Source organism: Staurois parvus, unplaced genomic scaffold (assembly GCF_062004578.1).
Source record: "Staurois parvus isolate SC_StPar_1 unplaced genomic scaffold, SC_StPar_1.0 ptg000438l, whole genome shotgun sequence".
Lineage (NCBI taxonomy): Eukaryota > Metazoa > Chordata > Amphibia > Anura > Ranidae > Staurois > Staurois parvus.
Genome location: NW_028318234.1, coordinates 526,892 through 548,630, shown reverse-complemented (window position 1 = coordinate 548,630; position 21,739 = coordinate 526,892). Strand labels below are relative to the sequence as shown.

General features: G+C 45.1%; 1 protein-coding gene across 3 annotated transcripts in view; it reads left to right on the top strand.

The window, feature by feature from the left end:
* Positions 1-897: 897 nt before the first annotated feature.
* Positions 898-21,739, top strand: part of ZBTB35 (zinc finger and BTB domain containing 35) — a 36,941-nt gene continuing 16,099 nt past the window's right edge. For 2 of the 3 annotated variants that reach the window (XM_089687806.1, XM_089687804.1), the window contains exons 1-3: positions 898-975; positions 14,260-14,385; positions 18,455-18,556. In XM_089687806.1, coding sequence (XP_089543932.1) covers positions 14,262-14,385; positions 18,455-18,556 — 226 coding nt within the window. In that variant the 5' untranslated portion in view covers positions 898-975; positions 14,260-14,261. Of the gene's footprint in view, positions 976-14,083; positions 14,156-14,259; positions 14,386-18,454; positions 18,557-21,739 lie in introns of those variants that run through there. The other variant, XM_089687805.1, reaches the window with a different exon arrangement.

Here is a 21,739-nt window from a genome sequence, read left to right as displayed (position 1 = left end):
TATATATATATATATATATATATAAATAAAATGTTTCAGGGTTCTGAGTCATTTTCTAGCAAAAAAAATATTTTACAAGCAGAGAAATGCCGGAATTGAACAGAAGTGGTTAAATTGTCACACCTTAGATGTGTAAGGCTGCACGTCCCACCTGCGTGTTCCAGGAACAAGCACAAAAACACGCACTTGCAGAACATATAAAAAAAATATTGTTGCGCTTTGCATTCCCCATTCACACCCGTACGTTGCACTAACATGCATTTTTTCCACTCAGCTGCATAGGGCAGCCCATTCATTTGAATTTCCGGCTCCTTTATTGGGGGGAGGTAGGGGGAAGCTTTCTGCCTATCTTACCCATGTCACAAAATGCTTCCTAGCTCGGTTTGAAGTGCCATTAGGGATTAAGAGCAACACGCGGGTATATACATGTGTGAATGGGGCCTAATTCTCAATGGCACCGCAGAAGAACTCTATAAACACAAAAAACCACAAATTTCTAAAACCGCAAAAAGTGCAGCAGCTTAACTGGCGCATTTCAAACAAATGGTCTGCCCTTCGCACACCATATAACACCCCTTGCTGCCGCTGCACTAGAGGTGAATGGGGCCTAACCGTCATAAATAAGAACTTAAAGCAGCTCAGTCACTAAACTCACACCCTCCCATCACAGCTCACCCTGCAAAGTATAGGGAGCTAACAGCGCCAACCACAGGCCTGGAAGGGGAATGTCAGTAGTGGTCAGCCTCCATTATCAATTATATATAAATACTAATGGCTCTGCACACCGGGCCTGACACATCCCAGCGCCCAGCCATCTCCCAGCGCAGCATTTTAGCTGCTCTTCCGGTAGGTCAGGGGCTGCCATGACGTTGCTTCCGACGCAGGGGCCGCCGGGAAGCCGAGTCGCCCGCCCTTTCCCCACAGCCATCCATAGACGGGAGGAGGAGGCCGCGGTTGCCAGTCTCGCCGGGTACGGTGAGTAGCGGGACAGTTCCGTTCCAGAGAGCTGCCGCCGGGACGGATGGTCGCTTCGCGTTCACCCACCGGCCGGGCGGGAGGCCCTGGGGGATGAGGGGGAGATTTTTTAATGCGCGATTTGATGACGTAATAACGGTTGGCGCTGCCGCTGACAGGACTGGAATGAGAGGGGTTCGCCGGGGCGGTCTGAGGGGAGCGGACAGCCTGGTTTAGGAGTGGTAGAGGCGTAGGGAGGGACGGGGCCGCTGGCTGATTTTGGCGGAATGCCGGCTTCCCGCTTGGGACCTTGGGGGGGTCCCGGATGAAGAGGATGGCAGGGGAGAGTAGGCCTTCCGGTTCTCCGATCCGATGTGATTGGGTGGAAGCTGAGGCCGGCAGCGAATGAGGGATGAGTGGGCGGGGCGAGGATGGAGAGGAGAGCAGTGACAGCTGATGGAAGTGTACCCACGTGTGGGATGAACATGACGGCTCCCGACTTCCTGGGACACGTCCTCTGCAGGCATAAACGCAGGGGGGCCCGGGCTTCCAGGGACGCGTACTCTGCAGGCATAAACGCAGGGGGGCCCGGGCTTCCAGGGACGCGTACTCTGCAGGCATAAACGCAGGGGGGCCCGGGCTTCCAGGGACGCGTACTCTGCAGGCATAAACGCCAGGGGCCCCGGGCTTCCAGGGACGCGTCCTGCGCAGGCATAAACGCAGGGGGGCCCGGGCTTCCAGGGACGCGTCCTGCGCAGGCATAAACGCAGGGGGGCCCGGGCTTCCAGGGACGCGTCCTCTGCAGGCATAAACGCAGGGGGGCCCGGGCTTCCAGGGACGCGTCCTCTGCAGGCATAAACGCAGGGGGGCCCGGGCTTCCAGGTACGCGTCCTGTGCAGGCATAAACGCAGGGGGCCCCGGGCTTCCAGGTACGCGTCCTGTGCAGGCATAAACGCAGGGGGCCCCGGGCTTCCAGGGACTCTGTGCAGGATTTGTTTTTGGAAATTATTAAAAATGTCAGTGTTCATAGTTACATAGTTAGTCTGGTTGAAAATAGACAAAAGTCATAATCTTACACCCACAATTGATCTGGAGGAAGGCAAAAAAACCCAGCAAAACTTGATCCTGCAGGGGAAAAAATTCCTTCCTGATCCCCAGAGAGGCAACCGGATATTCCCTGGATCAACTTTACCTATAAATGTTATATCCAGTTATATTCTGTGTATCTAGGAAAGAATCCAGGACTTTCCTACAGCAATCCACTGAGCTGGCCAGAACCAACTCTTGAGGGAGTCTATTCCACATTTTCACAGCTCTCACTGTGAAGAAACCTTTCTGTGTTTGGAGATTAAAACTCTTTTCCTCCAGATGTAAAGAGTGCCCCCTTGTCCTCTGTGATGACCTCAGGGTGAATAACTCTACACCGAGTTCACTATATGAACCACTGATGTATTTATACATGTTGATCATATCCCCCCTTAATCTCCTCTTCTCAAGAGAGAATAAATGCAGTTCCTCTAATCTTTCCTCATAGCTGAGCTCCTCCATGCCTCTTATCAGTTTGGTTGCCCTTCTCTGTACTTTCTCCAGTTCCCCAATGTACTTTTTGTGAATTGGTGCCCAAAACTGAACTGCATATTCCAGATGAGGTGTTACTAATGATTTGTACCGGGGTAATATGATCTCTCTCTGGAGTCTATACCTCTTTTAATACAAGAGAGGATTTTGCTCGCTTTAGAACCCGCAGCTTGGCATTGCATGCCATTATTAAGCTTGTGATCTACCAGAACCCCCAGATCCTTCTCCACCATTGATTCCCCCAGTTGTACCCCCCCTAGTATGTATGATGCATGCATATTCTTAGCCCCCAAGTGCAGAACCTTACATTTATCACTATTAAACCTCATTTGCCACATAGTTGCCCAATTACACAGTACATTGAGGTCGGCTTGTAGGTTGGAGACATCCTGTAAGGACGTTATTCCACTGCACAGCTTGGTGTCATCTGCAAAGACTGAAATGGGATTTATAATCCCAGACCCTATATTGTTTATAAATATATTAAAAAGTAAGGGTCCAACACTGAACCTTGGGGTACACCACTGACACCCCTAGACCATTCAGAGTATGAATCATTAACCACTACTCTCTGAATACGATCTTTTAGTCAGTTTTCTATCCATTTACATACAGATTTTTCCAAGCCCGTAGACTTTACCTTACACATTAGCTGTGTGTGGGGAACTGTGTCAAACGCTTTTGCAAAATCCAAGTATACCACATCTACCACCACCCCTCTGTCCAAGTATACCACGTCCACCGCCACCCCTCTGTCCAAGTATACCACGTCCACCACCACCACCCCTCTGTCCAAGTATACCACGTCCACCGCCACCCCTCTGTCCAAGTATACCACGTCCACCGCCACCCCTCTGTCCAAGGTTTTGCTCACCTCCTCAGAAAAAAATCAGATTTGTTTGACAACTTCTGTCTTTCATGAATCCATGCTGTCTGTTGCTTAAAATATTTTTGTCCAGCAAGAACTCATCTATGTGGTCTTTTATTAAACTCTCCAGTATCTTCCCAACTATAGACCTTAAACTAACAGGTCTATAATTACTTGGTAAAGATTTTGACCCCTTTTTAAATATTGGCACCACATTGGCCTTTACGCCATTTCAGTGGTACTATGCCAGACATTAAAGAGTCCCTACAAATTAGAAACTAATGGCTTTGAAATGACAGAGCCAATTCCTTTAAGGACCCGTGGGTGTATGCCATCCGGTCCAGGTGCTTTATTCATCTTTATACTGTGTAAATATTTTTGGATCATATCAATTGTCAGCCAATGTGGATCATCTGGAGCTGTGTCAATACCATGCCCATTATGGACAAGAGCTCCCCCATACTCCTTTGTATACACAGAGCTGAAGAAGGTATTAAATACATTTGCCTTCTCTTTGTCCCCAGTCACCCACTCTAGATTACTTTGTAAAGGGCCTACATGCTCGGATCGGACCTTTTTACTATTGGTATATTTGAAGAATTTTTGTATGTGCAATATCACTATTTTTGTTTCTTAAAACTGAACATCCAGATAGCATTACATACATTTTAATACAGCTCTGTATTCATTAATACATCATTAAATGCATCACAGAGGAACTTTTACAGGCTAAAAAAAAGCAAAAACAGCTCAACGCCTGTAAAAGTGGAGGTTTTTTTTAAAGTGTTACTAAACCCACAGCAGTAAAATCAGTCTGTATATGCAGTAAAGCATGCTTGTTATACTCACTGTGGAACCTAAGGGGTTAATCCTCTGCATTGTGTAAAAAGGCTGTTTGATTCGACCTTCTCTGATCCTCCCTTTCTTCCCGTATCTCCCTCTTATCTTCTGAAAAGACATGTCATGTGGAGTCACTCTGCACATGCTCAGTTTGGTGTGTATTGCTAGAGTTTTTGTTTTTTTCTTTGGAGACTGCATGTGATCAGCACAGGGCCAATCAGCACTGTCCAGACAGAAATCGGGGGTTCTGCATCCTCCTAGAGAAGAATGAAAAATACTCTTACAAGTTTTAACCAGTGCTCTGCTGGACACTGATAGAAGTCACAAGACTGCTGATGAGAAGAAGTATTTAGCAGTTTATATTTACTAAAATAATTGCACTTCCGTGTACTGTGGGAGACCAGATATAGTGAATGCAGGGTCCTGGGTTTAGTAACAATTTAAGCTCCATGTACTTGAAGCCTTATAAGTTCCAATAATACCTCTCAGCCCTGCCAGAAAATAAGCAAGCTCCCAGCTTTCTGCAGTTAGCTGATAACACAGTGCCTCTGCAGCACTGAAATCCTTAGCAGTGTTATCAGTTCTGCTCAGTTCTCCCTCTTTTGCTGGACTACAGAACACCTCTTTGTTGTGAGGAGGAGCGGTTTTGATGTCCAGCTTACAAAAAGCAGCCTTGGGAGACAACATTGCTCCTTCATACAGTAGATACAGTACAGCGAGTGGACTTGGAGTGTGTTACTGGGAATAAAAAGAAAACTAATGCAGCCACCAAGGACTGATCAGCTGCAATATAGTACATTATTCTTGGGTTTAGATCTACTATACCTAGTCCATGACCGCCATATAGCAGATGTACTGCTACAGGGCGGCCACTCTGTGCAAAATCACGTGTGTGTGTGTGTGTGTATATATGTGTATATATATGTATTTGTGTGTGTGTGTGTGTGTGTGTGTGTGTGTGTGTGTATGTATATGTGTGTATATATGTATATATTGATTTTGCACCTCTTGGTCGAGGGGGCACGCCGCTTCTGCTATTGGTCACATGGCAGAGCTCTGTCCTGCCAGTGGCGATGTGCAGGATTTTGTTTCCCTACGAAGCAGGGAATAAAATCCAGCAGATTACACCACCTAGTAAACAAAAAAATCAATGGTTAGTCACACCGTTAACCCTTTGATCAACCCTAGATGTTTAACCCCTTTCCAGCCAGTGTCAATAGAGTGACAGTGTATATATGTAGCACTGATCACTGTATTAGTGTCAAATTGTCCCCTGCTATAAGTCGCTGACCACCTCCATTACTAGATTAAAAAAAAAAAAAAATTCCAGTATACAGTAGATAGAAAAAGTCTACACACCCCTGTTAAAATGTCAGGTTTCTATGATGTAAAAGAACGAGACAAAGATAAATCTATTCAGAACTTTTTCCACCTGTAATGTGACCTATAAACCGTACAACTCAAACTGAAATCTTTTAGCGGGGGAAGTAAACATAAAAAACTAAAATAATGTGGCTGCATAAGTGTGCACATCCTCTTATAACTGGGGATGTAGCTGTGTTCAGAATTAAGCAATCACATTCAAAATCATGTTAAATAGGAGTCAGTACACACCAGCCAACATTTTAAAGTGCCTCTGATTAACCCCAAATTAAGTTCAGCTGTTCTAGCAGGTCTTTCCTGACATTTTCTTAATCGCATCCTACAGCAAAAGCCATGGTCCTCACAGAGCATCCAAAGCAGCAGAGGGATCTCATTGTTAAAAGGTATCAGTCAGGAGAAGGGTACAAAAGAATTTCTAAGGCATTCGATATACCATGGAACACAGTGAAGACAGTCATCGTCAAGTGGAGAAAATATGGTACAACAGTGATATTACCAAGAACTGGACGTCCCTCCAAAATTGTTGAAAGGACGAGAAGAAAACTGGTCTGGGTGGCTGCCAAGAGGCCTACAGCAACATTGAAGGAGCTACAGGAATATCTGGCAAGTACTGGCTGTGTGGTACATGTGACAACAATCTCCCGTATTCTTCATATCTCTGGGCTATGGGGTAGAGTGGCAAGACGGAAGCCTTTTCTTACGAAGAAAAACATCAAGCCCAGCTAAATTTTGCAAAAACATATCTGAAGTCTCCCAAAAGCATGTGGGAAAATGTGTTATGGTCTGATGAAACCAAGGTTGGACTTTTTTTCCATAATTCCAAAAGATATGTTTGGTGTAAAAACAACTCTGCGCATCACCAAAAGAACACCATACCCACAGTGAAGCATGGTGGTGGCGGTATCATGCTTTGGGCCTGTTTTTCTTTAGCTGGAACTGAGGAGGGAATTATGAACACTTCCAAATACCAGTCAATATTGGCACAAAGCCTTCAGGCTTCTGCTAGAAAGCTGAACATAAAGAGGAACTTCATCTTTCAGCATGACAATGACCCAAAGCATACATCCAAATCAACAAAGGAATGGCTTCACTAGAAGATGAAAGTTTTGGAATGGCCCAGGCAGAGCCCAGACCTGAATCCGATCGAAAAATCTGTGGGGTGATGTGAAGAGCTGTGCACAGGAGATGCCTTCGCAGTCTGACAGATTTGGAATGTTTTTTGCCATGAAGAGCGGGCAAATATTGCCAAGTCAAGATGTGCCATGCTGATAGACTCATACCTCCACCTCCCTCACCCGCTCAACACCCTCCCGCCTCCACATCCTACTGCAACCCCCACAACTTAGTATCTGTCCCCCTGCTCCCTAAAATCTCCCCCCCGTTTTCATGTGCACTCCTGAACGCCCGTTCGGTGTGCAACAAGCTTACCGCCATCCACGACCTCTTTGTTTCCCGCTCCCTCAACCTCCTAGCGATCACGGAAACCTGGATCCAGCCCACTGATTCTACCTCCCCTGCTGCACTCTCCTACGGAGGTCTCACCTGGACCCACTCACCCAGGCCTAACGGTCGTAAAGGTGGTGGGGTTGGTCTGCTCCTGTCACCGCAGAGCACCTTCCGAGTCCTCCCAAACCCCCCCTCCCTATCCTTCTCCTCCTTCGAGGCCCACTGCCTCCGACTATTCTCCCCAACCCCCCTGAAGATTGCTGTGATATACCGGCCTCCTGGATCCATACCACGCTTCCTGGATGACTTCTCCTCCTGGCTACCCTTCTTCCTCTCCTCTGAGCTACCCACCATCATTCTTGGGGATTTCAACATCCCTGTCAACCTTGACAACCCGGACACAGCCCGTCTCCTCCACCTAACCTCCTCCTTTGCACTTGCACAGTGCATACAATCCACCACCCACTCCGACGGAAATATCCTGGACCTTGTCTTCTCCAACCGCTGCGCTCCCCACAACCTCACTAACACCCCCTTCCCTCTCTCTGACCACAACCTGATCACCTTCTCTATCTCCTCGTCCTCCAACGCCTACCCCTCCAAATGTCACACTACTACCAGCCGTAACCTCCGCAACCTTAACCCTGCCTCCCTCCACTCTGCAGCTGATCAACTCCACGACCGCATCCTCCCCCTGTCCTGCCCCGACTTGGCTTTGACCGCCTACAACAATGCGCTCTCAACAGCCCTTGACTCACTAGCGCCTTTAACCACACGCAACATCAGACCCCGACCGCTCCAGCCCTGGCAGACTGATCACACCAAAACCCTCAAACGACACAGTCGTGCCCTGGAGCGACTATGGCGCAAAATCAAATCCCAACAAGCCTTCACCCGCTACAAATCTGCCTTCCGCACCTACACCTCCTCCCTCCATGCTGCCAAACAGGCCTACTTCTTGACCCTCATCAAGGCCCTCTCCTCCAATCCTCGCCGACTCTTCTCTGCCTTCAACTCTCTACTCTCTCCACCCCCACCTCCACCCAGCACCTCACTCACTGCCCTTGAGATTGCCAATCACTTCAAAAACAAAATTGACACAATTCGCAAGGACATTGCCGCAACTCACACGCCCTCTCAACCCGTCCCCTCTCACACAGCTACCCCCCTATCCCCCCTCCCCCTCGACATAGCCCGCAGGGACTTCGTCGCTGCTCAAACTCTCTCCAACCCCCTTCACCCTCACTCAGCTACCCCCTCATCACCCCTCTCCCACGGCTCCACCACTGCTCTGACCTCCTCTTCCACCCCACCCTACATTCCTCATACTGAAGCTCCCCCAACACTCCACACCTTTGACCTTACTACCATCGAGGAAGTCTCCAAGATCCTCTCTGATGCCCGCCTCACCACCTGCCCCCTCGACCCTATCCCCTCACAACTCCTACGACCTTCCTCCTCCTCCATCCTACGCTCCCTCACCCACATCTTCAATCTCTCCCTCTCCTCAGGCACTTTCCCCTCCCCTCTGAAACATGCACACATCACCCCCATACTTAAAAAGCCCTCCCTGGACCCCAATAACCCGAACAACCTCAGACCCATCTCCCTGCTCCCATTTACATCTAAACTCCTCGAGCGCCTAGTCTACACCCGCCTATGCTCTCACCTCAACGACAACAACCTCCTCGATCCCCTACAGTCCGGCTTTCGTCCCCTACACTCCACCGAAACTGCCTTACTCAAACTCTCCAACGACCTGCTAACCGCCAAAGCTAATGGCCACTATTCAGTGCTCCTACTCCTTGACCTCTCTGCGGCCTTCGACACAGTCGACCACCCCCTTCTCCTCAAAAAACTACACTCCCTCGGCCTCAGAGATTCTGCTCTCTCCTGGCTCTCATCCTACCTGTCACAACGCTCCTTCAGCGTTACCTATAATGCTACAACCTCCCCCTCACTCCCCCTCTCTGTTGGGGTCCCTCAAGGCTCTGTCCTCGGGCCCCTTCTCTTCTCCATCTATACCTCCTCCCTTGGCCAACTCATACACTCTCACGGCTTCAACTACCACCTCTATGCCGACGACACACAAATCTATCTCTCAACCCCCCACCTCACCCCCTTGGTCTCAGCCCGAATCACACACCTACTGAGCGACATATCAGACTGGATGTCGCTCCACTTCCTTAAATTGAACCTCTCCAAAACCGAGTTTCTTGTCTTCCCCCCAGCCCGGACACCACCCCCCATTGATTTCTCCGTCACATCCAACAACGCTACCATCAAACCCGCCCTGCAGGCCAGAGTACTGGGTGTCATTCTGGACTCCAACCTATCCTTCCAGCCCCAAGTCCAATCTTTAACAAACTCGTGCAGACTCCACCTCCGCAACATCGCCAAAATCCGCACGTTCCTAACCCCAGAAACCACTAAACAGCTCATCCACTCCCTCATCATATCACGACTCGACTACTGCAACTCCCTCCTCACTGGCCTGCCTCGCCGCTGGCTATCCCCTCTTCAGTCCATCCTGAACACGGCTGCCAGACTCATTCACCTTTCCAACCGCACTGTCTCCGCCACCCCCCTCTGCCAATCCCTCCACTGGCTTCCGATTGCGCAACGGATCAAATTCAAAATCCTAACGCTGACGTACAAAGCTGTCCACCACACTGCCCCGAACTACATCACTGACCTAATATCCAAGTACCGCCCAGCACGCACACTCCGCTCCTCACAAGACCTCCTTCTCTCTAGTTCCCTGGTCTCCTCCTCCCATGCCCGCCTCCAGGACTTCTCCAGGGTGTCACCCATCCTCTGGAACTCCCTGCCCCAACCCATCAGATTATCACCTACTCTCCTCTCCTTTAGGCGCACCCTGAAAACCCATCTCTTCAGGGAAGCCTACCCCACCCCCTGCTAACTTGCCGACCTCCTCCACTCTTCCTACCACTCCATCCCCCACAGCTATCTCCTCCTGTGCCACCACCCCTTCCCTCCTAGATTGTAAGCTCGAAAGAGCAGGGCCCTTGATCCCCTCATGTCTTGCATTGTATTGGTATTGTTCTGTCACATGTTCTGTCTCCCTTTTGTAATGTACAGCGCTGAGCGAACTATTGGCGCTTTATAAATACTGTATAATAATAATAATAATACCCAAAAAGACTGTTGTAACAAAATCAAAAGGTGCTTCAACAAAGTATTAGTTTAAGGGTGTGCACACTTATGCAACCGTATTATTTTATTTTTTTCTTTTTACTTCCCTCCACCTAAAAGTTTTCAGTTTGTTGTTCAACTGAGTGGTATAGTTTATAGGTTACATCAAAGGTGGAAAAAGTTCTGAAATTATTTCTTTGTCTCATATTTGTTTTACATCACAGAAACCTGACATTTTAACACGTGTAGACTTTTTATATCCAATGTATATACCATAGTTTTGTAGGCTTTTTTTTTTTTTTTTTTTTCTTTTTTTACCAAGCCTAAAAATACATTTTGGCCTAAATTTATGAAGAAACTTGTTTGTTTTTTTCATTTTTATTGGATATTTTTTTTGGGGGGGGGGGGTTCAAAATTGTCCCTTTTTTTTTTTTTTTTTTTTATTTATAGCTCAAAAAATAAAAAACCCAGAGGTGATCAAATACCACCTAAAGAGAGCTCAATTTATGTGAAAAAAATATTTCATTTATATACAGTGTTGCTTTACTGCACAATTGTCAGTTAAAGTAACGCAGTGCCGTGTAACTAAAAATGGCCTGGTCATGAAAGGGAAGTAAATCTTCCAGAGGTCCGTTGGTTAGGCAAGCCTCAGATATATGCCTCCTGTGAATGCACATACAGTTAGGTCCATATATATTTGGACATAGGCACAACTTTCATACTTTTGACTCTGTATGCCACCAGAATTAATTAAAATGAAACAAAATGAATTTGAAGTCCAGACTTTCTCCTTTAATTCAAGGGGTTGAACATAAATGTCAAGTACAAATTGTAGGAACTGCAACTATTTTTATACACAGTCCCTCCAGTTTCAGGGGCTCAAATGTAATTGGACAAATGAATATGATCACAAATAGTGTTTTTAATATTTTGTTGAGAATCCTTTACTGGCAATGACTGCCTGAAGTCTGGAACCCATTGACATTACCAAAGACTGGGTTTCCTCCTTTCTGATGCTTTGCCAGGCTGTCAGCTGTCATCATTTGTTCTTTGTGGGCATTTCTGCTTTTAGTTTTGCCTTCAGCAAGTGAAATGCGTGTTCAGTTGGGTTGAGATCAGATAAATGACTCGGCCATTGTAGATTATTCCACTTCCTTTCCTCCAAAAGCACCTAGGTTGCTTTTGCAGTGTGTTTTGGATCATTGTCCATCTGTACTGTGAAGTGGCGTCCAATCATCTTTGCTGCATTTGGCTGAATCTGGGCTGACAGTATATCTCTAAACACTCCAGAATTCACCTGGCTGCTTCTGTCTTCTGTCACATCATCAATAAACACCAGGGACCCAGTGCTACTGGAAGCCGTGCATGTCCATGCCATCACACTGCCTCCACCATGTTTTACACATGACATTGTGTGCTTTGAATCATGAGCTTTTCCAAGCCTCCTCACTTTTTTTTTTTTCTTCCCGTCATTCTGGTACAGATTAATCTTAGTTTCATCCATCCAAAGAATGCTTTTCCAGAACTGGTCTGGCTTTTTTAGATTTTTTTTTGGCAAAGTCTAATCTGGCTTTTCTGTTCTTCAGGCTTATGCATGGTTTGCACTTTGTGGTGAACCCTCTGTATTTGCTCTTTTGAAGTCTTCTCTTGATTGTAGACCATGACAATGATACGCCCACCTCCTGTTGAGTGTCCTTCACTTGTCTGGATGTTGTGAATGGGTTTTTCTTTACAATAGATAGGATCCTGCAATCATCCACCACTGTTGTCTTCCGTGGACGTCCATTTGACAGTTGCAACACCCATTTTATTCTCTAGGGCCTCTGCTTTAAAACAATATATAATCTTTGGGGGTTCTAAGTAAATTTCTTGCAGAAAATACTGATGTAAACTGTCAGAAAAGGCCTGGTCTTCAAGTGGTTAGTGAATGAGTGATTCATTCATGTATTGGTTTCCTCTGTTATAGGGAGGAAGGGGAGAACTCTTCAATTTAAACACAAGTGTGTTTACATTTGTTAATGGTCATCACAGGTAGTCAGATCACCTCTGCATACTGTGTCTGTCAACCGAGACATCCAACAGCCTAAATTGATACCTATTAATGGATGCACTTCTTACCCAAGGGTATTTTCTGTGCTGCTGCTGATAAATGTAAGTGCAGAAAAAGATTGTCAGTTGTAAACATCCGGCAGTAGTTAGTGTTACTAAACCCAGGACCCTGCATTTACTATATCTGGTCTCCCACAGTACACAGAACATGGAAATGCAATTATTTTAGCAAATACACTAGTCAAAAAAATTAAAGGAACACTTTTTAATCAGAGTATAGCATCAAGTCGATTAAACTCATGGGATATTGATCTGGTCAGTTAAGTAGCAGAGGGGGTTGTTAATCAGTTTCAGGTTCTTTTTGTGTTAATGAAATTAACAGGTGCATTAGATGGGCAACAATGAGATGACCCCCAAAACGGGAATGGTTTTACAGGTGGAGGCTATTGACAGTTTTTTCCCTACTCATATTTTCTGACTTTTTTTTTTTTTTTTCTCTCTAGTTTTGCATTTGGCTAGGGTCAGTGTCACTACTGGTAGCATGAGGTGATACCTGGACCCTACAGAGGTTGCACAGGCAGTCCAACTCCTCCAGGATGGCACATCTGTACGTGCCATTGCCAGAAGGTTTGCTGTGTCTCCCAGCACAGTCTCAAGAGCATGGAGGAGATTCCAGGAGACAGGCAGTTACTCTAGGAGAGCTGGACATGGCCATAGAAGGTCCTTGACCCATCAGCAGGACAAGTATCTGCTCCTTTGTGCAAGGAGGAACAGGATGAGCACTGCCAGAGCCCTACAAAATGACCTCCAGCAGGCCCCTGGTGTGAAAGTCTCTGACCAAATAATCAGAAACAGACTTCATGAGGGTGGCCTGAGGGCCCAACATCCTCTAGTGGGCCCTGTGCTCACGGCACAGCACCATAGAGCTTGATTGGCGTTTGCCATTGAACACCAGAATTGGTAGGTGCGCCACTGGCGCCCTGTGCTTTTCACAGATGAGAGCAGGGTCACCCTGAGAACATGTGAGACGTGCAAGGGTCTGAAGAAGCCATGGAGAACGTTATGCTGCCTGTAACATCGTTCAGCATGACTGTTTTGGTGGTGGGTCCATGATGGTCTGCAGATTAGGCAATGGCACCCTGACGGCCATTCAGTATCGGGATGAAATCATTGGACCCATTGTCAGACCCTACACTGGTGCAGTGGATCCTGGGTTCCTCCTGGTGCACGACAATGCCTGGCCTCATGTGGCGAGAAGATGAAGGCAGTTCCTGGAGGATGAAGGAATTGATACCATTGAATGGCCCCCATGGTTGCCTGACCTAAATCCAATAGAACATCTCTGGGATATCATGTTTCAGTCCATCCGACGACGCCAGGTTGCTCCTCAGACTGTCCAGGAGCTCAGTGATGCCCTGGTCCAGATCTGGGCAGAAATACCCCAGGATGCCATCTGTCATCTCATTAGAAGAATGCCCCGACGTTGTCAGGCGTGCATACAAGCATATGGGGGTCATACAAACTACTGAGTACCATTTTTAGTTTCTGCAATGAAATTTCAGCAAAATGGACTAGCCTGCTGCATCATTTATTCACTTTTATTTTTGGGGTGTCTTTGAATTCAGTCCTCTGTAGGTTGACAATTTTCATTTCCATCAAACGATGGGGCAATCTTATGTTCCTAACACATTACCCAGTCCATATCCGTATAGATATCCAGCATGATATTTTTCCCCATCAGGATCTGATGTGTTTTCAAAGTGTTCCTTTAATTGTTTTGTATAAACTGCTAAATACCTTTTCTCATCAGCAGTATATAGCAGTCTTGTGACTTCTATCAGTGTCCAGCTGAGCAGGTTTCAGTGGATGATGCAGGAGCCAGTAAGTCCAGTCTGAGCTTTCTGAGTTATGACCAATTTTGTCATTGTGTGCTATGCTGTAGATGTTTTGTTTTCTCTAATTTGTTGTTCGTACTGACTGTTCAGGTATGGAAGCTGAAGAAACGATGGGCTGTATCCAGGAATTTCCAGATCACTATAAAGTAATGATGGACAGGCTAAATGAGCAGCGGGAACTTGACCAGTTTACTGACATCACTCTAATTGTGGATGGTAAGTTTCAGGTTCTGTCCCTTAACGTGTGTGCATGATTGTAAAATAATTGTCTGGGGCTAACCGTGTTGCAGTCTTGCCAGTGAGCCATATTTTGACACTTGTCTTACTTTTTTTTTTTTTATTATTCTTTAGAAGACATGGCATTAAAGCAAATACATTACAGAGTACAAAATCAATACATAATTCTGTAGGTGGACACTTGTCATTCTTTAAAGGATTCGTTCACCTTTTGTAACATGTTAAACCCATGCCTGGCTCCACCCGGCCACATTATTCATTCACAGTGTTCTGTGAATGGGAAAACTACAAGTCCCAACATCTTTTGCGGCTGACGGCTTGCAGTTCTTGAACTGCCAGGGCGCTGTTGATTGCTTTAGGCAGTTCATTGAGCTTTCTGTCAGTGTGTAACTGCTTGCTGGTATTGGAGGTACAGGCAGACAGATACAGTCTGCAGGACTGTGGCATTACACCGTGATCTACTGATCCTGGGTGCAATGCTTTATGTCCGTAAAACTAATAAATGCATATTTATTTATTTTTTTTACCTACAAAAGAAGTGCATTTATTTATTTTGTTTTTTAATGTGAACTTATCAACTTATCCTTTAATGCCTCATGCACACAGTTTTAAAAACATACCTTTTAGGTCTGCAGAGTGAACATTCTTAAAGTGATTCCAAAGCAGGGGTTCTGAATTAAAATTCACGGGGGTCCTGTCAGAAAAACCTTCTTCTAGCGCAGATCCGAGTTTCATGTTGATGTTATGACTCAGATCCTTCATATCACAGCCTCCCATGCACCCCCCATTACAGACACCTCATCACTGACCATCAATCACACATTCCACCATCACAGTCCCTCCCCATTCACAGACCTATGATCACCTCTCATAAATGACCCCCCTATCACAGAAACCTCCTACATAGACCCCCATCACAGATCACACCCCACTCCCCCTGGTCTCCTGGTTTTGTCATCACAGCACTCACCCCTTCCTCCCTCCCTCCTTCTCCACACTGTCCTACCTTATTCACACAAGAAGGGAACAATGGCAGGTCTGGAAATAAGGTGAGACTTTTCAAGTTAAGAAGCAGATTCTTGATTGCTAGGCAGCGGGGCAGTCCAAGCAATCATTCACCCGCCCTTTGTCCAGACCTGCCGTGCTTCCCGTCTTGTGTGAATAAGGTAGGACAGTGTGGGCAGGTGGGAGCAAGGGGGGAGTGCTGCGATGTTGTGAAAGGGACAGACCTGCCACTCCTCCCATATTGTGCCCTGCCTTGAGGATGACAGGCAAGCCAGCGGCTAGGAAAGGACACTCAGGCAACTATTTGGCAAGGCTGCGTTCTGTATAGGACTGTTACTGGGTCCTGATCCGGACCGTGGCTGTTCTAAAGTTTTAAGGTTTTTTCATCTTCATGCATTTTATGCATGAATGTACAAAATCCCCTTATACTCACCTGAGCCTGATCTCGGTCCAGCTATGTGCAAAGGTCACTCGGCTTTCCCAGGTGTCTCCCTCATTGGCTGAGACACAGCAGAGGGAGCCATTGGCTCCTGCTGTTGTCAGTCACAGCCTGTGAGGAGGGAATGGGGGGGGCAAGAGTGGGGCTTGGGGACAAGCACGTACCAATGCCCCTATAGCAAGCAGCTTGCTATGGGGGTACTGCTCGGGGGAGGAGCCAGAATCGACAGCAGTGGAACCGAGAAGAGGAGGATCAGGGCTACTCTGTGCAAAACCACCGCACAGAGCAGGTAAGTGTGACATGTCTGTTGTTTACAATTAAAAAACAAAAAAAACGAGGCTTTAGTATCACTTTAAACAGATCTAAATGTGTCCTCTTGTCTTCTCTCCACGTTTGTACACTTGCTGTTCACAACCCTTTTATAAGCTCATTTGTAAATGCACTTGCCACAGCAAGAAGAATTTACATTCATGGTCTTAGTGTTGGTTATGTGTAGTTGAATGGATCTAAACATGTCTAATCCTGGTTTAAAGCCGGAACATAAAAATGTGCTCTAGGAAGCAAAGTGGTGTGTGTTGTGGTTTTTTTTTTTTTTTTTTTTTTTTTTTTTTTTTTGGGGGGGGTGGTTTGTATCTTTCAAATAACTTTAAAGAAGCTACAGTCATCAGTTGTCTATTGATCCCATGGTGCAGCCAACAGGATATCATTCCAATAAACATCAGGGTGTAGCGCTAAAATGACCTTAATGCTGATAAAAATAAGTAAAACCAATAAATAGTAAGCACATACAATAATAAAATGACTGAGTAATAACCTATGACTTGTGTCATTGCAACCAACTCAATAAGCATAAGTATTATAAATCACAAAGTGAGTGATCAAAGTTACATAGGGCTTGCATATACAAAATAACGTGATTCAACAGTGGTGTGATATGCCACTAATCGGTGACTAGTGCACAATGCCAGGTATGAGTCCAAGATTAAGGTGCGTGGGAGACCGTGACGATCTTCAGGATCCAATAGTCTGATCCAAAACAAGTGGTGATAACTCTCAAAGGTGAAAAGACTGCGCACTCACCAGATACGCAATCAATCTGCGCATTTAGAGATATCAATCTCAAAGAACCAGGGGTCCCTTTAAGGTCTGGTATCCCTCTTTTTTCCCTGATATCCGCTGCCAGTGATGGTGCGCCTGCTCTGTAGATGGTAACTTGGAATGGAACTTCATTACTGGTCAGTGTGTTTTACTTCTGTTTGGCTTGAATAAATACCCTCTGGTAAAATGGTATCACGCTATTAGCCTCCTTTTTTTGGAGCTCTTTGATAGCGCTTACCATCTACAGAGTAGGCGCACCACCAATTGTTTTGCATCAGACTATTGAATCCCGAAGATCGTCACGACCTCCCACGCACCTTAATCTTGGACTCATAGCTGGCACTGTGCACATTGCTAGTCGCTGATTAGTGACATATCACACCACTGTTGAATCACTTTATTTTGTATATGCAAGCCCCATGTCACTTGGATCACTCACTTTGTGATTTATAATACTTATGCTTATTGAGTTGGTTGCAATGACATTATTCATAAGTTATTACTGAGTCATTTTATTATTGTATGTGCTTTACTATTTATTGGTTTTCCTTATTTTTATCAGCATTAAGGTCATTTTAGCGCTACACCCTGATGTTTGCTTACTTGGGAGGTCTTTTTGGTACCTTTTGGTGTTTAGCAGCTTACTGACTTTTAGTGCTCACTTATTTTTTCCCTTTTTACAAGGATATCATTCCAGCCTTCTGGGTTGTGGTATTTGTTCTTGTAGCGTATTTGCCAGTGAGACAACTGACAGGAAGTTAGAAAATTCAGAAAGTTCTGTCACATTCACCATGGTGGCTACTACACGGCTGACAAAGATTTGATCCCGTCCACTGGTACTTATGGAATTAACATGGGAGAGTAACCCTTGAAAATATTGTAGTTTTCTTGCAAGAGCTAGAATTGATGATCACCCCAAAGAACTGAAAAAGAGAGATGTGGTGTTAATCAATTGCTACAGCTTAAGTAAACACCATGTAGACTGCTCTTGGGCCATGTAAGCAATAAACTTGGTGACAATAGATAAATGATTGGTGATAACAATAAACCACTATGATTGGTTGGTGATAACAATAATACCACGTTGCATACTGGGATAAAAAAAAGCGCATTTGATCAACCTAGAGATAGGTGGTCATGGGATGATGGTGAGTGCAGATCCATGTGAAGCACCTTTCACTTTTAATACGGAGTTCACAAACAAGGATTGAGCACCCTTGCACTTTATTCAGATACTGGGACTGAGTACTATTACCAGTATAACTTCTGTTTATTGTTCTCTTTAATCATTTATCTATTGTCACTAAGTTTGTTTGCACGGGCCAAGTGCTGTCTATATGATATTTACTTAATATTTTTTGTATATTAGTTCAGAATCAGGACTGCTGCTACAAACGGGTGTTTGGTATTTTTTGCCTTTTATTCCTAAGTGCACCAGCATTCTTTCTTTCGCGTTTAATTGCTACAGCTTACAAATGTTTTTATTTTCCCCATTGTTATGTGTAGGGCACCAGTTCAAAGCCCACAAAGCCGTCCTTGCTGCCTGCAGCCATTTCTTCTACAAATTTTTTCAGGATTACACTGAGGAACCCTTGGTGGAGATAGAAGGTATTTAGAATTTGTGTTTTGTAAAAGCTAGCAAATTTTGCTGCCTGAATTTTACTTGCTGTTTTTGGTTTGTCTGATGCAAAAGCCATATAGAAATAGTTTAAACAGCGGCCCCCAACCTTTTAGGCACCAGGGACTGGTTACGCGGAAGACCATTTTTCCACTGACCCCGGGGGTTGATGGTTGGAATGGTTTTGGGACGTGCCAATATAAAACCTGCCACTAAATGCAGCTGTACAGTTGAAGTACATTAACTAGCTTGTCAATATAAAGCCTGCCATCAGATGCAGCTTTACAGTTGACGTAAGATGCTCGCTAGCCGCTATAAGTTCTGCCAAATGACGCAGCCTAACTTCCTCTTACCACTCACTGCTAGGGTTTTCAGAAGTCTCTGTGCAAACGTCTCAGCTAATGATCTGTATTTGCAGCCACTCCCCAGCGCTAGCATCACCGCCTCATCTGTACCTCAGATTATGAAGCATTAGATTCTCATAAGGGGTGCTCAATCTAGATTCTGCACATGGCGTTAATGCAAGTGATCAAGCCTCACTCATTTGCCTGCCACTCACCTTCTGCTGTGCTGCTCGGTTTCTAACTGGGCAGCCAGGGGTTGGTAACCTCTGGTTTAAAATACTTTCTAAAAGTTTCCAGATATATTTTCTGCATGTAGGCATGTAAAGGAAAGTCATATCGATATATTAATCTGTTGTTAATACTGTCATATGCATTATTTGCTGCTGAACCTATGCAAATCGAAATGTGAGAGCTGCAATTGTTTTATTTTGTTTTTATTTTAAAAGCTCAGGCTCCGTGACTGTCTTCATCCTGGCTTCGCTGTCTAATGCATCATTGAACTGGGACAAGCATACAGTCATAGAAGTCTAAGAAGTCCGAACCTCTATCCTGCATGCCTTTTTTTCCAGATCAGGGTTTCACGAGGTAGTTAAGCCAGGATCAGGATAACAGCCATTTTTAAAACAAGTCTGGCTGCTCCCACATTATCCCCACAGGTTATGTTTAAAGAGATTAATTACAAAGATTGATAGAGAGCTCTGAAGATTGTCATCTATATTTTTCCTGGTTCAGTGACCTGTGCATCTACAAAGTCCCTAAATAAACATTTCTTCCTCCCAGGAAATGTCTCTTTTCAACAGGACTATGTACTCATGTTTTTTAGGGTATATCGGTGTATACTAAGACCAGAGTTGTTTAACTCCAAAGAGTCTATAGCACTTCTGTACTCAACATTATACTTACAATTGAAATTTGTTGAAATTATTCCACCAAAGAAAGCGGTCCTAAAGAACCTCTAGGAGGAGTTACCAAGATTGCAAAATTATGACATGAAAGTTTAATTTATATTAACCACTTGTCCTCCAGAGGATTTCCCCCCCCCCCCTTACTGACCAGGCCATTTTTTGCATTAATGCGATACGTTATTTGATCATCTGTGCGTTTTTTTTTTTTTTGTGCTATAAAATAAAAAGTGACAATATTGAGAGAAAAACAATATTTTTTACTTTTTTGCTATTAAACATGTCCAGTAAAAAAATCTAATTTGGTCATAAATTTAGGCCAAAATGCATTCTGCTACATGTATTTGGTTAAAAAAAAAAAAATCTCAATATGTGTAAATTAATTGGTTTACGTGAAAGTTATAGCGTTTACAAATGGCGTTATATAATGGTATTTTTTATTTTTTTTTACTAGTAATGGCGGCGATCGGCGACTTATTGCGGGACTGCGGCGAGCATTCTGACACCGGGGGGAACTGACTTGGTGTCACTGACAGTGATCAGTGCTAATAAAAGGGTTCAAAGGGTTAACCGTGTGCTGTTTTACATAGTGGGTTGTGTCTGTGTTTCACTGTAAGCATACTGCTTTGTATGGCTGTGCTATGTACAGCCATGCAAAGCGGTGTGCAGGAGCTGACGGGAGAGAGCTGTATTGTTCACGCGCGCCCATTACCAGGAGATGCAAAATCACGTGTGTATATATACGTGATTTAGCGCACCCGTGCCACCCTGTAGCAGTACTTCTGCTATAGGGCCGACGGGACGCTGTTAAATGTAAAATTGATGGTACCTACTTAAGGCCGGCCATACACTACAATTTTCTGTTCAATTTCTGCCCAATTTTCTTTAGATTTACCTTCAACTATGTAGTGCAAGAGCCTGCCCAATTGGATACAATTGAAAGTGTTGTTCGTTTTGACCTCATATGGTTTTTGGTAAATCTAAACCAAAAATCTCAAGAAAATTGTATCGTGTATGGCCAGCCTTAATCACAGGAGCCGTCTCTCAGGTTTTTGCCCCTCGGGTGTTATCTGACCACGCCCCATATTGGCTGACACTTCGACAATCTTCTTCCTTATCTACGTATATGTGGAAACTGAACCCTTTTTGGTTGACTGTTCGCCTTGATTTGGAGGGCATACAGGCCGATTGGGACTATTTCTTTACCAATAAAGAGGGGTCAGACGATTACCGGATAGCATGGGACTCCTTTTAAATTGCATGCCCAAGGCATTTTGGCGTCCTGAATCTCTAGGTACAAGACCACATCCAGACTAGTTGTTCAACAGGGGGAGGAACAATTGCTAGACTTAGAACACTCTTTTCAGGCAAACCCCTCAGTTGAGGCTGCTTCACTAGTGAAACTACAGGCTCGCCTGAGAAAAAAGAAAACCTAATTTTCAGTAGACAGAGAATATTTGAACATAGGGAACGAGCTGGTCGCTTGTTGGCTTACCTGGCACATCTGGATCTCAGGCCCCCTACTGTAATTTCTCTGCTTGATGCCTCTGGTGCCATCACTGACCCAGACCTAGTGGCAGGGGAGTAACGTCTTTTCCACACTTTATTCATCCACAGGTACTAGCTCTCACACTGAGCTTATCACTTTTTTACAAACAATACCTTTTCCTACCCTTACCCTATCTCAAACTGCTAATTTGGAAGCCCCCATCTCTATTGAAGATATTACTGAAGCCATAGCTCACTTATCCCCCTCTAAAGCATCGGGTTCTGATGGACTCCCATTGAAGTTTTACACTTCTTTTCAGGACTCTCTTATCCCTCGCCTACACAAATTGTACCAACATATCTACAAATCCGCCTCTCTTCCTCAATCCATGGGAGAAGCATTAATAGTCCTCATACCTAAACCAGGTAAGGATCCCCT